The sequence below is a fragment of the Capricornis sumatraensis genome, chromosome 15 (genome assembly GCF_032405125.1).
Source record: "Capricornis sumatraensis isolate serow.1 chromosome 15, serow.2, whole genome shotgun sequence".
NCBI classification, from domain to species: domain Eukaryota; kingdom Metazoa; phylum Chordata; class Mammalia; order Artiodactyla; family Bovidae; genus Capricornis; species Capricornis sumatraensis.
This window is the reverse complement of record NC_091083.1, coordinates 13906649-13920279: the sequence shown is the minus strand read 5'-3', so window position 1 is coordinate 13920279 and position 13631 is coordinate 13906649. Positions and strand designations below refer to the sequence as shown.

General features: G+C 46.5%; 1 protein-coding gene across 1 annotated transcript in view; it reads left to right on the top strand.

Annotated features, from left to right (window-relative positions):
* The first annotated feature begins 499 nt into the window (after positions 1 to 499).
* Positions 500 to 13631, top strand: part of KIF16B (kinesin family member 16B) — a 291622-nt gene continuing 278490 nt past the window's right edge. Inside the window, exon 1 of the mRNA XM_068986883.1 lies at positions 500 to 544. Within this exon, the coding sequence (XP_068842984.1) occupies positions 534 to 544 (11 nt within the window). The 5' untranslated portion in view covers positions 500 to 533. The remainder of the gene's footprint in view (positions 545 to 13631) is intronic.

The following is a 13631-nucleotide window of genomic DNA, read 5'->3' as shown; positions in this document are numbered from 1 at the left end:
GTTTTAAATTGGATGAGTTAACTCCTTCCTGGTGTCCTAAAGCCAGGTCCTTGGTTAGGGCTGAAAAACTGTTTTTGGTAATTTGACCTCAAGATTGTGGTCAAATTCTTGAGCTGGCCCTAAATTGCTGCGAACTCCTCTTCTGCCTCCTCCCAGTTTTTTCAAGGGATGAGGTTGGGTTTTAGGCTTTCTTGAAATCGCCCCGTCCCCAGCGGCCCTGAAGCTCGAACTACCTGATTTCTTGACCTCGGAACCGGCTCCCGGGCACCCTGGCTCCGCCCCTGCGCGCCGCCCGGGCGCCGCCGAAGCGCGGAGCGCGGATCACGCGGGCCGGAGCCGCTCTGGGCATGCTCAGAGGCGGGGCCGGAGGGCAGCCGCTGCCGCGGAGTCCGGCCCGAGCGCAGGGGCGGGGGCCGGGGAAGGGGGCGGGAGCCGCGGGCAGTGTCTCGGGAGTCGCGGGCTGCGGCGGGCGCACGCGTGCCGGGCCGGGATGAGCGATGGCCTCGGTCAAGGTGGCCGTGAGGGTCCGGCCCATGAATCGCAGGTGAGTACAGGGGTTGGGGCGCAGGTGGCCCCCGCGCTCTTCCCCACCCGGAGGGAGCTGGTGTCCAGCTCCCCTCCAGAGCCGTCCTGGACTTGGGGTCCAGAGCCGGTCCCCGGCGCCCCGGGCCCGGTGGTGACCTCTGGGGGCCTGGGGCAACTTGAAGCTTTGCTCGCGCTTTTACACTGCTCGGGAGGAGACTCAGGGGGTAAAGAGTTTAAGGCGCCATGGAGAAGATTCCTGTCAACTCTTCCCGGTCCCGAGAATTTGAGGAAGTTTGCTCTCTCCACGTTTAAAAAGCATCAAGGGATCACTTTCCTGAAGGTGTAAATTCACGAGCATGAGTACGGGGCACCAGAGCTGTGAGGCAGAGTCCCGTCAATTGTGCCAACTCAGAAGTTCTCTCACTATTATCGGTGTAACTTTTTAATTTCTTACAAAGAGATGATTATGATTGATTATGATTCACCAAACGTGAACCTTGACTTCTTCTGATCCGTAGTTTCGCTGTCCTTAACTTCAGGTTAAAGAGTGGATGGGAAAACTTTAAGTTTTGCTTCCTGGGAGAAAAAAATTCAAGGACCCTTAAGTACACGTGTTTGAAATATGCTGATGTTAATAGGGAGGTGGTTATAATTTAATCTTGAATGTTTCTACTAAGTGATGCTTTTCAGAATGATTTGACTCTGCATTCTCTGAAGAATAATCTCTTCTTCCTTTTCAGTGACTATAATCACTGGCTTTAGAATAGTTACTTTTTAAATTGGTTTAACTTTAAAGAATGAAGTGGATCTAAACGGGATATGTCCTTCCCAGTTGATAGGAGCAGTTCACACAAGGCCATTTGTTTTTATTGGCTTCTCAAGCAAGTTGAACATACCATATGGCCTTTGCTACTTTTCTTGTGTTGATTTTGGAGGTCATTGTTTGTTAGTTCTGACAGCTGATTGAGGCATCAGAGGATTATAAAATCAAGAGATTGCTGGAACCTTCTTTGATTCACCTGAATCTGTTTTTCTGTTGGCAGATAGGGAGTCGTTATTCTGATTTGTAGCTTTTGGAAACCAATGCTTTTGTGATTTTTAAGTTATTTCTAAAGCTTTTTAGGGAAGAAGTTTGACTTTTGGGTAAGTCAGATATATACATTTCTATGTGTATTCAGTCCTACAAAACAAATGGGCCCCATTTAGATGTTTTTAAAAGATTGTTCTTTATTTTGGATTTACATATACAACATATGAAAGTTCTTTTCCTTCTTTGAACTAAAGAAGCTTTGGAGCACATGCTACAAGATTGTATTGAGTAACTAGAAAGCATTTATTAAGTGCCTCCCAATGCTGGAGACCTGTGTTTGATCCCTTGGTCAGGAAGATACCCTGGAGAGGGAAATGGCAACCCACTCTGGTATTCTTGGCTGGGAAATCCCATGGACAGAGGAGCCTGGCGGGCTACAGTTCGGACATGACTGAGCGACTGAGCACAAGGAAGCAGAAATCTGGCTACAGGTGGGGATGGGAAGGCTGGAAAGATCCATGGAGACAGTTTGCTGGCAGAATTGACGGGAATTGGCAGTTCATTGGGTGGGAAGGTGGGGAGACGGGAAGAATAGTCACTAACTGAGGTTTGATGCTTAAGAACGTGGGAGAGGTTTGGGGAAGGTGTGTTCTCTTGGGTTGGTGAGTTTCAGGAGATGCAGTAAATGTCAGATACAAGCACAGTGTCCCACTAGAATGAGTGCTTCCCCAAGTGTTGACGAGGTTCACTGTCTGAAGTGTCGGAAGGACATCCATTTCTTCACTGGTGTTAGAAGACTGGAAGAAAACGTGAGTCTCAGGTGATCTGAGGATTGGCATTTGGAAATTTTTAGCACATGGATGACAGTTTAAGAATGTTACAGTGAGGTGTTGATTTCTCAGGAGGAGAAATTTTTTTTAAAAAAAACATTTTGTTTATTTATTTATTTGGCTGTGCTGGGTCTTAGTTTGGGCATGTAGGATCTAGTTTGCGGGATCTAGTATCCTGATACTCTGACCCAGAGATCGGACCAAGGCCCCCTGCACTGGGAGCGTGGAATCCTAGCCACAGGACCACTAGGGAAATTCCTGGAAACCTCATTTTTCTGTATAGAGCACAGATATACAGTAGATTAAAAAAGAAGACTGTTTACCATCAGAAGAAGAGGGAATCAGGCTGGGCGCTGGGATATGCTTCTCTGTAGGTTTCCAGGGAGGTGACTGGCCTGCAGGCGTGGAGGAGAACCAGCACAACTCATAGTCGTAAAGGGAAGGGAGAAGGGGCTCCCGGAAGAGGCGGTGGTTGCTGGTGTCTGGTATTGCCAAGGGAGAAGGCAGTGGCACCCCACTCCAGTACTCTTGCCTGGGAAATCCCATGGACGGAGGAGCCTCATAGGCCTCATAGGGTCGCTAAGAGTCGGACACGACTGAGTGACTTCACTTTCACTTTTCACTTTCATGCATTGGAGAAGGAAATGGCAACCCACTCCAGTGTTCTTGCCTGGAGAAGCCCAGGGACAGAGGAGCCTGGTGGGCTTCCGTCTGTGGGGTCGCACAGAGTCGGACACGACTGACGTGACTTAGCAGCAGCAGCAGCAGCAGGTATTGCCAAGATGGTGCTCTGCTGATGCCAGTATGTCTTTGGTCTTGGAGACGAGTTTTGATAACCTTCCAGAGAGCAATTTCAAGGAGAGAAAGTGTTCCGGAAGTTGGCAGTGAAGTGGAAAGAGGTATACTAATGGCCAACCATAAATGCTTGGCTTAACTCATAAGGAAAGAGTTGCAGGTTATAATATTTGTAAGAAACCATTTTTCACCAATGAGATTGGTGAATATTAGCTGAACTTCGAGTGTTGGTGATGGGATCATAAAGGGTCAACACCTTTGAAACTTCCGTGTTGGGAAATTTGACAGTAGCTGTCAAGATAATGAAATTTACAAACTCTTTGGTTGAGAAATTTCATTTCTAAGATTTTATTTTATAGATTGTATGCCTGTCTACCAAGATGTATGTATAGGGATACTTCTGCATCATTCTTTGTATAACAACAACAAAAAAATCATAAGTGAGCTAAATGTACAGTAATGGGGGAATTTTAAAATTGTGGCCAAGTCATTTGGCAGAGTACAATACTTACAAAAGACTCTTAGGATCTTTGTCTTAAAAAGAGTTCCAAGATAGAGAATTAAGTAAGAAAAGCAAGATACTCACAGATGCATACACTGTTGTAGAGTTGTGTGAATGTTAAAAATGTTAAAAATGCACACACACGGCCGTATCTGTATAGAGTGATTCACAAGAAGCCTGACAGCTAACTCCGGGGAGGAGGGCTGATGAAGAGTGTATTAGGCCGGGATAGAAGACGTTTTTTTCCTTTTACTGTTTGAGTTTTTACTTTGCTCTTGGTAGTTTTATAATTAATAATTCAAAACTTGTTTATGTAATTTTAAAGAGTCATCCAAGAAGTCATTGGTGCCACAGAAAGAACTTTTAGCTCGTTGTCCAGGAGCTTTGAAGGAACTTGTGAAAAGAATTTTCCCCCAGTTTGATTGAAATGTGATTCACATATTTGTAAGTGTCAGATATACAGCCTAATAACTTGGCTTGTATACGTTGTGAAATAATTACCACAATAAGGTTAGTTAACATCCATCATCTCATATTGTTCCCAAAAAAAGAAAAAAATGTTTTTTTCCCTTGTGATGAAAACTCTTAGGATTTACTCTCAAAACAGCTTTCAAATACCTTCCAGAGGTATTAACAGTGGTCATCATGTTGTACATTATATCCCCAGGACGTATTTATCTTATAACTGAAAGTGTGTGACTTTTGACGCCCATCATCCAGTCCCCCTGTTCCCTATCCCTTGGCTCTGCTGCTGCTAAGACGCGTCAGTCGTGTCCGACCCTGTGCGACCCCAGAGACGGCAGCCCACCAGGCTCCCTGGTCCCCGGGAGACTTTCCAGGCAAGAACACTGGAGTGGGTTGCCATTTCCTTCTCCAATGCATGAAAGTGAAAAGTGAAAGTGAAGTCGCTCAGTCGTGTCCAACTCCCAGTGACCCCATTGAGTGCAGCCTACCAGGCTCCTCTGTTCATGGGATAACCACAAATCGAATTCCTTTGACCTAGTTGTTTGTTGCTGTTTTTTTTTTTTTGATTCCACATGTAAGGGCCATCTATACAGTAGTTTTCTTTCTCTGACTACTTTCACTTGGCATAATGCCCTCAAGATTCATCTATGTTGTTACAGATGGTAGGATTTCCTTCTTTTTCAGGGCTGGGTAATATTCACATATTCATATTTATGTGTGTGTGTTGGTCCTGTCTTCTTTATCCATTCATCTATTGATGGACCCTTAAGTTGTTCCCTGTCTTGGCTTTTGCAAATAAGGGTACAAGCCCTGAAGGCAGGCAAACAGGAAGCAGCCAGTAGGAAGGAGAGGCCTGGGGTGATAAGGCGGTTGGGTTGCATCCTGTTGAAAGATGGGGCAAGGGGGTGAGATACTGACTCTAAGCCAGGAGGCTGTGTGGTCACCAGTCCTCTGGAGAGGCGCCCAGTGCTTGATTAAGGACAAAATATGCGTTCCTTTTTAGTAATTGTCCAGGAGGAGGAAACTTCTTCCTCTCCCTCTTGGTGAGTTCTTGTGGCTGGTCTAATAATGAAATTGACAGAAGGTTAACAGGCGGAAAAGAAACAAACTTGTAAGGAATTGACAGGTCAAAGAACCTTAGGTTTTGTGTGCCCAATTAGCGGGGAATCTAAACAGGGTTTGAGCTTGGGGTGGTTGTTTCGCTGCTAAGTGGCATCTGGCTCTTTGTGACCCCATGGATTGTAGCCCACCAGGGCCCTTTGTGGAGAATCACAGGGACAGGGGAGCCTGGTGGGCTGCCATCTGTGGGGTCATACAGAGTCGGACACGATTGAAGCGACTTAGCAGCAGCAGCAGGGCCCTTTGTCCATGGGGTTTCCCGGGCAAGAATACTGAAGTGGATTGCTGTTTCCTTCTCCGGGGGATCTTCTTGACCCAGCCATTGAACCCGCGCCTCCTATATTGACTGAGCCCCCAGGGAAGCCCCTTGGGGTAGCACATTGAAGAAGAACAAGGTCCGGAATCCCCGTCTTTGGCAGTAGCAGGGGGACGGGGGGGTCCTTCCACCTCCACAGGCAGGGGGTCTGCCTTTCACGTGGAGATTGGTATCCTGCTTTCAGGGAGACAGAGAGGAAGGCTAGAGTGTCCCTCATAGATTGACCGTTTCTTAAGTAACTTTAATTTAAAACAATCAATATGCCATGGAGGTGAATTTTGGGGTGGCCCACCCTGAACCCCAGCACTACCTTGTGGCTTTTGGCTATGTGGCAGAAGTAGTAGTTTGAAATTTGAAAAAGCCATTACATTCCATCACTAACAGCCCCTCCCTTTATTGAGAGTTTTCTCTGGGCCAGTGGTGCAGAACCTCATTTAATCTTTCTCGTAATATTAGCAGGTAGAGGCTATGAGTATCATGCCGTTTTCCAGACTGAGGAAGATAGTTAGCTTGTTCAAAAGTCAGTTTCCTAGACAGTCACAGCTATGCTTTATAACATGAATGAAATGTCAGCAGATACTTCATTCATTCATAATTTTTACGGGCAAAAGCTTACTATTTATGTACTGTCTCTGCCTTTTTCTTGGTGATTTCTTCCCCTGGTCTTGTTTTTTCCTGGAAACACTAGGTGATTCTTCCGGGTCATCCATCCTATCTAGTTGATCTATTGGGATTACATTTTCGGGGTCTGAGGGCACACGGCCTGGGTTCCAGTCTTAGCTGTCATTTACCAGCTGAGTACCTTTGAACAAGAGACTTAATTGTCCTAAGCCCCAGTTTTTACATCTGCAAAATGGTGATGATAATTATATATACCTTATAAAATCTTTTGTGAGACAAGGTCTTTTCCACATACTTTTTACTATGACTCACAATAAGAAACACATTTAAAATGGAAGCCCTGTAGATATGTAAAAGATTTATGAAGTGTTACATGCAATTCACTCATAGTTTCAATTTTATCCTATTCTATTCTGTCTCATTTAAAAATTTTCTCTTAAAATTAAAAAAAAAATTAATTTCTTGCCCACATCTTGGGACATGTGGGATCCTAGGTCCCTGACCAGGGATCACACCCACAGCCCCAGCAATGGAAGCCTGGAGTCTCAACTACTGGACCACTAGGGAAATCCCCCCAAATGTCTATTTTTAGGTTTAGTAAATCCACTTTAAGATCTACCGATGAGTTGCAGTTGGCAGTGTGAAGAACGCTCATGAGGTTCAGAAGAGATACATGCATGGGGCAGAGCTCTTCACGTGGTGCCTGGCATATAGCATGGGCTCTGTGAAGACTGCTGCTGCTGCTAAGTCGCTTCAGTCATGTCCGACTCTGTGCGACCCCATAGACGGCAGCCCACCAGGCTCCCCCGTCCCTGGGATTCTCCAGGCAAGAACACTGGAGTGGGTTGCCATTGCCTTCTCCAGTGCATGATAGTGAAAAGTGAAAGTGAAGTCACTCAGTTGGGTCTGACTCTGAGACTCCATGGACTGCAGCCCACCAGGCTCCTCCGCCCGTGGGATTTTCCAGGCAAGAGTACTGGAGTGGGGTGCCGTGGCTGCTGTTATTACTCTTACTTTTAGAATTTCACAGTTGTACCTTTATGCAATAACTTGTGTTTTAAAAATGTTCTCCCCCCAAATTTTTTTTTGTTGAGTGCTGGCCGCAGACCAGGTGTTAGCTTTGTAATGTGTTTTCTGGTCTGACAAGGCAGGTCCACCCCACACCTTCTCTCCATGACAGTTCTCAGCCTCTCTTCCCGATTAGCCTCTAGAATTTGCTGTCATGTCTGTCCAGTTAAAAGGGAAAGAAAAAAGTGCCAGTGGTTGTCTGACTGGGGTTGATGTCGTTAGGCTCTGCTGAAGTCTTCCCGTTGGAGAGCAGGCATGGCGGGGAAGATGGGTCTGCGGAGGCCTCTGCAATCTGTTTCGGCAACAGGCTCTGGTGGCCGTGTCCGCTGAGCCGCTGCCTCGACTTGCATCAGGCATGTGCTCACTTCTTCACCTTGGGGACTTCCTTTTCCCCTCCCACCAACTCACTGACAGAGGCTTTTCACCCTTTTTTGACAGAGGGGAAATGGAACGGCACCCCCAGATAATCAAGCGGGCTGAGCTGGCTCCGCCTCCCTCCGGAGCCCTCTCCCCGGGGACTTGTCGTCCTGGGCTCGCTGATGACAGAGCTGTTGGCCTCGGGGGATGGCTGGGCTGCTGGCGGAGAAGTCAGGGCCACAGCCACGCACGCTGGCAGCAACAGAATCTGCCTTTGGTTGTCAGGGGACCTCGGGGTTCTGGAGGCTGGAGGCAGAGGTCTCGTAGCTTCCCAGGGTCCCTTCGATGAGCAGGTGGAGACTCAATTGAGCCCTGAAGACGGGGTGTCAGCGACCACCATTTAGAGGGGGTCTGTGAAGTGCTTGACTGATGCCCTTTGAAAGGCAGCACAGTCCCTCCATTCTGCAGATGAGGAGCAAGGCTCAGAGAGCCTGCCTGAGGTCACACAGCTCAGTCATGGTGGAGAATGGGTTTCCCCCCAATAGTACAGAAGGCTCAGATGAGGACAGGCGGGGATGCCTGGCAGATGGCACCAAATACAGTTACGGGGATCTTAGACAAACTGGAGATTTTGGTGAGGATTGGTTGAGAGGTTGGTAGGCAGGGTGTTCTGAGGACATTTCTTTGTTCAGCTTGGGAGTTGGGGCTTTTATAGTCCTGTCTTGTGCTGGCTAGCCTCGTAGCCCTTGGCTGCATGCAGCTACTTATATTAACATTAAATAAGGTGTAAAATGTAGTTTCTCGGCTGTACAAGCCACATTTCAAGTGCTCAGTATCTACATGTGGAACAGGGCATGTCCATCCTCATGGAAGGTTCCGTGGGACAGGAAGGCTGGGCTGGGCTGGGCTGGGCTTGAGCCCCAGTTCTCCCGCTTCCTTGCTCTGGGTCTCGGCGCTCTACTCAGGTGTTCTGTGCTTCCGCTTCTTCACCTGTAAGGTGGAGATTGTCTCAGGAGCCCCCTCATGGGGCTGAGATGGCTTTTGAATGAAGTAACCCTTGCTAACAGTATCAGGCCTCAGAGTGAGGGCTCTGTAAATATTGGTTGCTCTTTTTAGGCGCTGAGAGCTGCTGATGGCTTTTCAGAAGTTTCGTCCAATGGCAGTGTAGAGAAACACTACTACGACCAGCTCCAGCAACAGTGAGCATTGGTTGACTATTTCCCAAGGGCGGTGCTCAGTGCCTTTTAGGCACTATTATCCCACTGACTTCTCTGCCACATTCTGGACTGCAAGGCCCCGAAGCCTCAGCTCTCTGTGCAGCAGGCAGACTTTCAGGGAACTGGAGTGCGACTGAGAGGGCTGGGACCCTGGATGAGGCTGGAGTTCTGAGTAATAGGAAAGGGCATGAGATCGAAACTTATGAACAGGACCCTGAAAAAACTTTCACAGTATTGTTTTGATTGTGAAAATACTGTGTGCTTATGAAAAACGTGTGTGAAAAGTGTACCCAAGAAATCAAATCGAAAATTGATCGTAATTTCATGATCCAGAGATGATCCAAATTTGGTTCAGGTGCATTTGAATCCGGTCTTTTTTTTTTTTCCCTGATTGTGTAGCAACATAATGTATAGCTGTTTTATATCCTGTGTTTTGCATTTGCAAGAAACATCTTGAAGACCGGTCAGTAGGGGGTAGAGGGGGGAAGAGCCAGATGACTGAGTGGCTTGGGGCCCTGTTAAGTGGAGGCATGACTTTTCCCAAGGTTAGGATGTGGGCTGAGCAGGTCGGAGTAAAGGGCCACCGTGGTGAACTGAGTGGGCTTAGGATGCTAGTGGGGGAGCTAGGCAGGAGGCACTCGGGTGGGTAGCTCTGGGGTCCCCGGGAGACTCCCTGGGGAGCGCTGTGCTGGCGCTGACCCTGACTCATGGAGTCTGGGGCAGATGAAGGCTTTTTCCTTTCTTTTAGGAAAGACTTGACTTCCTCCGCTTTCAGGGGAGTGGACTTGACAAGTAACGTGAAGCAAATGACTGGCGATGTTTTTTCATACACAGAATTTAAAACTGTCTTATATGTTTGATGCACTTGCACATGTGAGTTCCAGAAGTTTGAAATAATGTTAAGTGACTTGAGTATTTAGTAAGTGAAATTTGATATTAAACTTGGCTTTATTTTATTCATGGCATCTGTGTGTGTGTGTGTGTATGTGTGTGTGTGTGTGTGTGTGTGTGTGTGTGTGTGTGTGTCAGAGGTTATTTTGAAATGTCCAGTGGCGCAATGTAGAGAGAGCACTTTGGTCTAAAGCTGATTTAGCCTACACAGTCTTGTTTTATGATTAATTTTCTAAATTATTTCAATAGCTTTTTCTGTTTTTGTGGATCCTGGAATTGGGACGCAATCTTGCTAAGGCCTGTTTTGTGGGAGGAAATATGTTATACTTCTGGCCTGGGGCCGATGTGACAACGCCCCAGCACCTCCACCCCCTCCCCAGGGCAGGGCCTCCCTCTGTTCTCGATGGCCTGGACTGCCTTCTGTCTCGCTGCAGTGACAGACACCAGTCCTCCGAAACCCCTCACGGAAAGGTAGTCCTTTTCCCCTTGGGTTCAGCCCAGTGACTCTCATCAGGCACAGGGGAGGGACCACCAGAGGGGCCTGGGTGCGCCCCTTCACTTCCTCCAGCTCTGCATTGAGCTTGTGTTTCCTGCTCTGTTCTTTTACAAGTATATTCATTCATTGTTGCTGCCCAGGGGAAGGGAAGGAACTGTTCTGTGACCAGCAGTCTGCTCACAGACACGTGGAGCAAATGTCAACACAGAATTTAAAGTCAGTTGAGAAAGTGCTTTCACTTTAATAGTGTTGATAAGTGATTTTTGTCGCCAGTTACTGTCTCTAGGCATTCACTCACTAGGAACTCTGCTAAATCCTTTGCCATCATTATCTAATTTAATTCTTGAAAACAGTCCACAGCAGTGAATATTTTTTAGCTCCACTTTCTAGATGAGGAAACTGGGGATTAGAGAAAGGTCAGGTCCTGGCTCAAATACCACTTCTTCCGAGGAGTCTTTATCATTCTGCATTGGTCATCTGGCTTCATGGCTTTTACCGTGATTGAGCTTTGTGTGTGTGTGCATGTGAAAGGATTTTTGTTTGGTTTGTTTATCGTCTCTCTCCTTCTTGCACGTAAACTCCAGGAAAGCCGGTAACGTTGTCCGGTTTGTTCGTGGCTGTTTTCCCAGGGCCCAGAACGGTGCCTGGCAGGGATGGGCACCCAGAACGTACTTGCTGCATCAGTGACTGTCACCTCCTCCCCAGTCTCTCAGTTCGTGGATGCATATAAGGAATCAGCATCCTTGGGATGCCTCGCATTGCTCCCTGTGAGTGCAGGGGAATCTTGATGATCTTCCTGTCAGATGTTAGGGGATGGGGAGGTAGGAGCAGGCCAAGGAAGGGCCTCGGTAAGGACGGCTTTGGGCTTTCCCTGTGTATGAAGTTCAAAAAGTGAAACTGAAAGTGTTAGCCCCTCAGTCGAGCTTGACTCATTGTGACCCCATGGACTGTTGCCTGCTAGGCTCCTCCGTCCATGGGATTCTCCAGGCAAGAATCCTGAAGTGGGTAGTCCTTCCCTTCTCCAGGGGATCTTCCCAACCCAGGGACTGAACTCTGCCCTCCCACATTGCAGACAGATCCTTTACCCATCTGACCCCCCAGGGAAGCCCGTGTATTAAGTTAATTGTACACAATTCATATAAAATTTGTGTTATGTTTATCTCTTAAGGTTAGAGGATTGGTGGTAAAACACTGTTTTTCAGTGATATGTGGTTTATGGGACAGAACACTTGTTCCTTTGGAAAAAGTTTTTTTTTTTTAACTTGAAATAGTTATACAGTAAAGTTCCCATATATGCTTCCCCCAGCTTCCTCTGAATCAGCATTGTAAGTAACCACGGTGCAGTTGTTAGGACCATGGTATTAACAAGGGCAACCCTGGTAACTGGACATGGTTTTCCCACTAACATCCTTCTTCTGTTTCGGGATCCAGTGCAGGATCCCACATGCTGTTTAGTTCCCTTGTCTCCTTAAACTCCTCTGGTCAGTGGCAGTTCCTGAGACTCCAGAGACTGCCAGCGAGTTATCTAGTAGCTGCTGCTGTTCACTTGCTCAGTCGTGTCCGACTTTTTGTGACCCCATGGACTGTAGCATGCCAGGCTCCCCTGTTCTTCGCTGTCTTGGAGCTTGCCCAAACTCATGCGCATTGAGTCAGTGATGCCATCCAACCATCTCATCCTCTGTCACCCGCTTCTGCTCCTGTCCTCAGTCTTTCCCAGAATCAGGGTCTTTTCCAGTGAGTCAGTTCTTTGCATCAGGTGGCTAAAGTATTGGAGTTTCAGCATCAGTCCTTCCAATGACTATTCAGGGTTGATTTCCTTTAGGATTGACTGGTTTGTTCTCCTAGGAGATCAGCCTTCTTTATGGTCCAACCATCTATATCCGTACATGACTACTGGAAAAACCATAGCATTGACTAAACGAACCTTTGTTGGCAAAGTGGTGTCTTTGCTTTTTAATATGCTGTTCAGGTTTGTCACAACTTTTCTTCCAAGAAGCAAGCGTCTTTTAATTTCATGGCTGCCGGCACTGTCCTCACTGATTTTGGAGCCCATGAAAATAAAGTCTGTCACTGCTTCCACTTTTCTCCCATCTCTATGCCAGGAAGTGATGGGACTGGATGCCATGATCTTCATTTTCTGAATGTTGAGTTTTAAGCCAGCTTTTTCACCTTCATCAAGAGGCTTTCTCGTTCTTTTTCAATTTCTGCCATTAGGATGGTATCATTTGCATATCTGAAATTATTGACTTTTCTCCTGGCAGTCTTGATTCCAGTTTGTGCTTCATCTAGCCTGGTATTTCTCATGATGTACTCTGCATGTGAGTTAAATAAGCGGGGTGACAATATACAGCTTTGATGTACTCCTTTCTCAGTTTTGAACCAGTGCCTTGTTCCATGTCCGGTTCTGACTGTTGCTTCTTGACCTGCATACAGGTTTCTCAGGAGGCAGGTATGGTGGTCTGGTATTCCCATTTCTTTAAGAATTTTCTATAGTTTGTTGTGATCCACAGTCAAAGGCTTCAGTGTAATCAAGCAGAAGTAGATGTTTTCTGGAATTCCATTGTTTTTTTCTATGATCCAACCGATGTTCGATCTCTGGTTCCTTTGTCTTTTCTAAATCCAACTTGTATATATGGAAGTTTCAGTTCTTAGAGTGTTGAAGCCCAGCTTGAAGGATTTTGAGCATTATCTTGCTAGTATGTGGAAGGAGTGCAATTGTGAGGTAGTTTGATCATTCTTTGGCATTGCCCTTCTTTGGGATTGGAATGTTAACTAACCTTTTCTAGTCCTGTGGCCATTGCCGAGTTTTCCAAATTTGCTGGCATATTGAGTGCAGCACTTAAACAGCATCATCTTTTAGGATTTGAAATAGTTCAGCTGGAATTCTATCACCTCCACTAGCTTTGTTCTTAATGTCCCTCAGTGTGAGTTTCTCTGACATTTTGTCATGACTAAAGTGAAGTTATTCGGTTCTGGCGTATGGAGAATTTGTAGAATGCCACGGAAGTGCCCTTCGTCTCCTATCATGGGGGTTCATAATGCCAGTGTGTCTTTTTACTGGTGATGTTGACCTTGGTCGCTTGGTCAAGGTGGTGTCGACTGTATTGTTATATTTTTTCCTTTTTGTAATTAATGCATATCTGAAGGAAATACTTTGCAGGAAAAGTTTTTGCCTTCAGTTTCAACAGTATTTATTTATTTTTGCCTGTGGGAACATTTCAGATTTTCTGATAAAAGTTCTTGTGAGTATAAGTTCATTTAAAACATTTTTCTACCTCTGAGTTAGCGAAAAAGGATTAGTCATATTTAAAATGGAGGACATCTGTGCCTTGGAAGGCTGATGACGATTGTGCGGGACTATGCACCTAAAACGTCTGCAGTAAATCATTTATCCGCTCA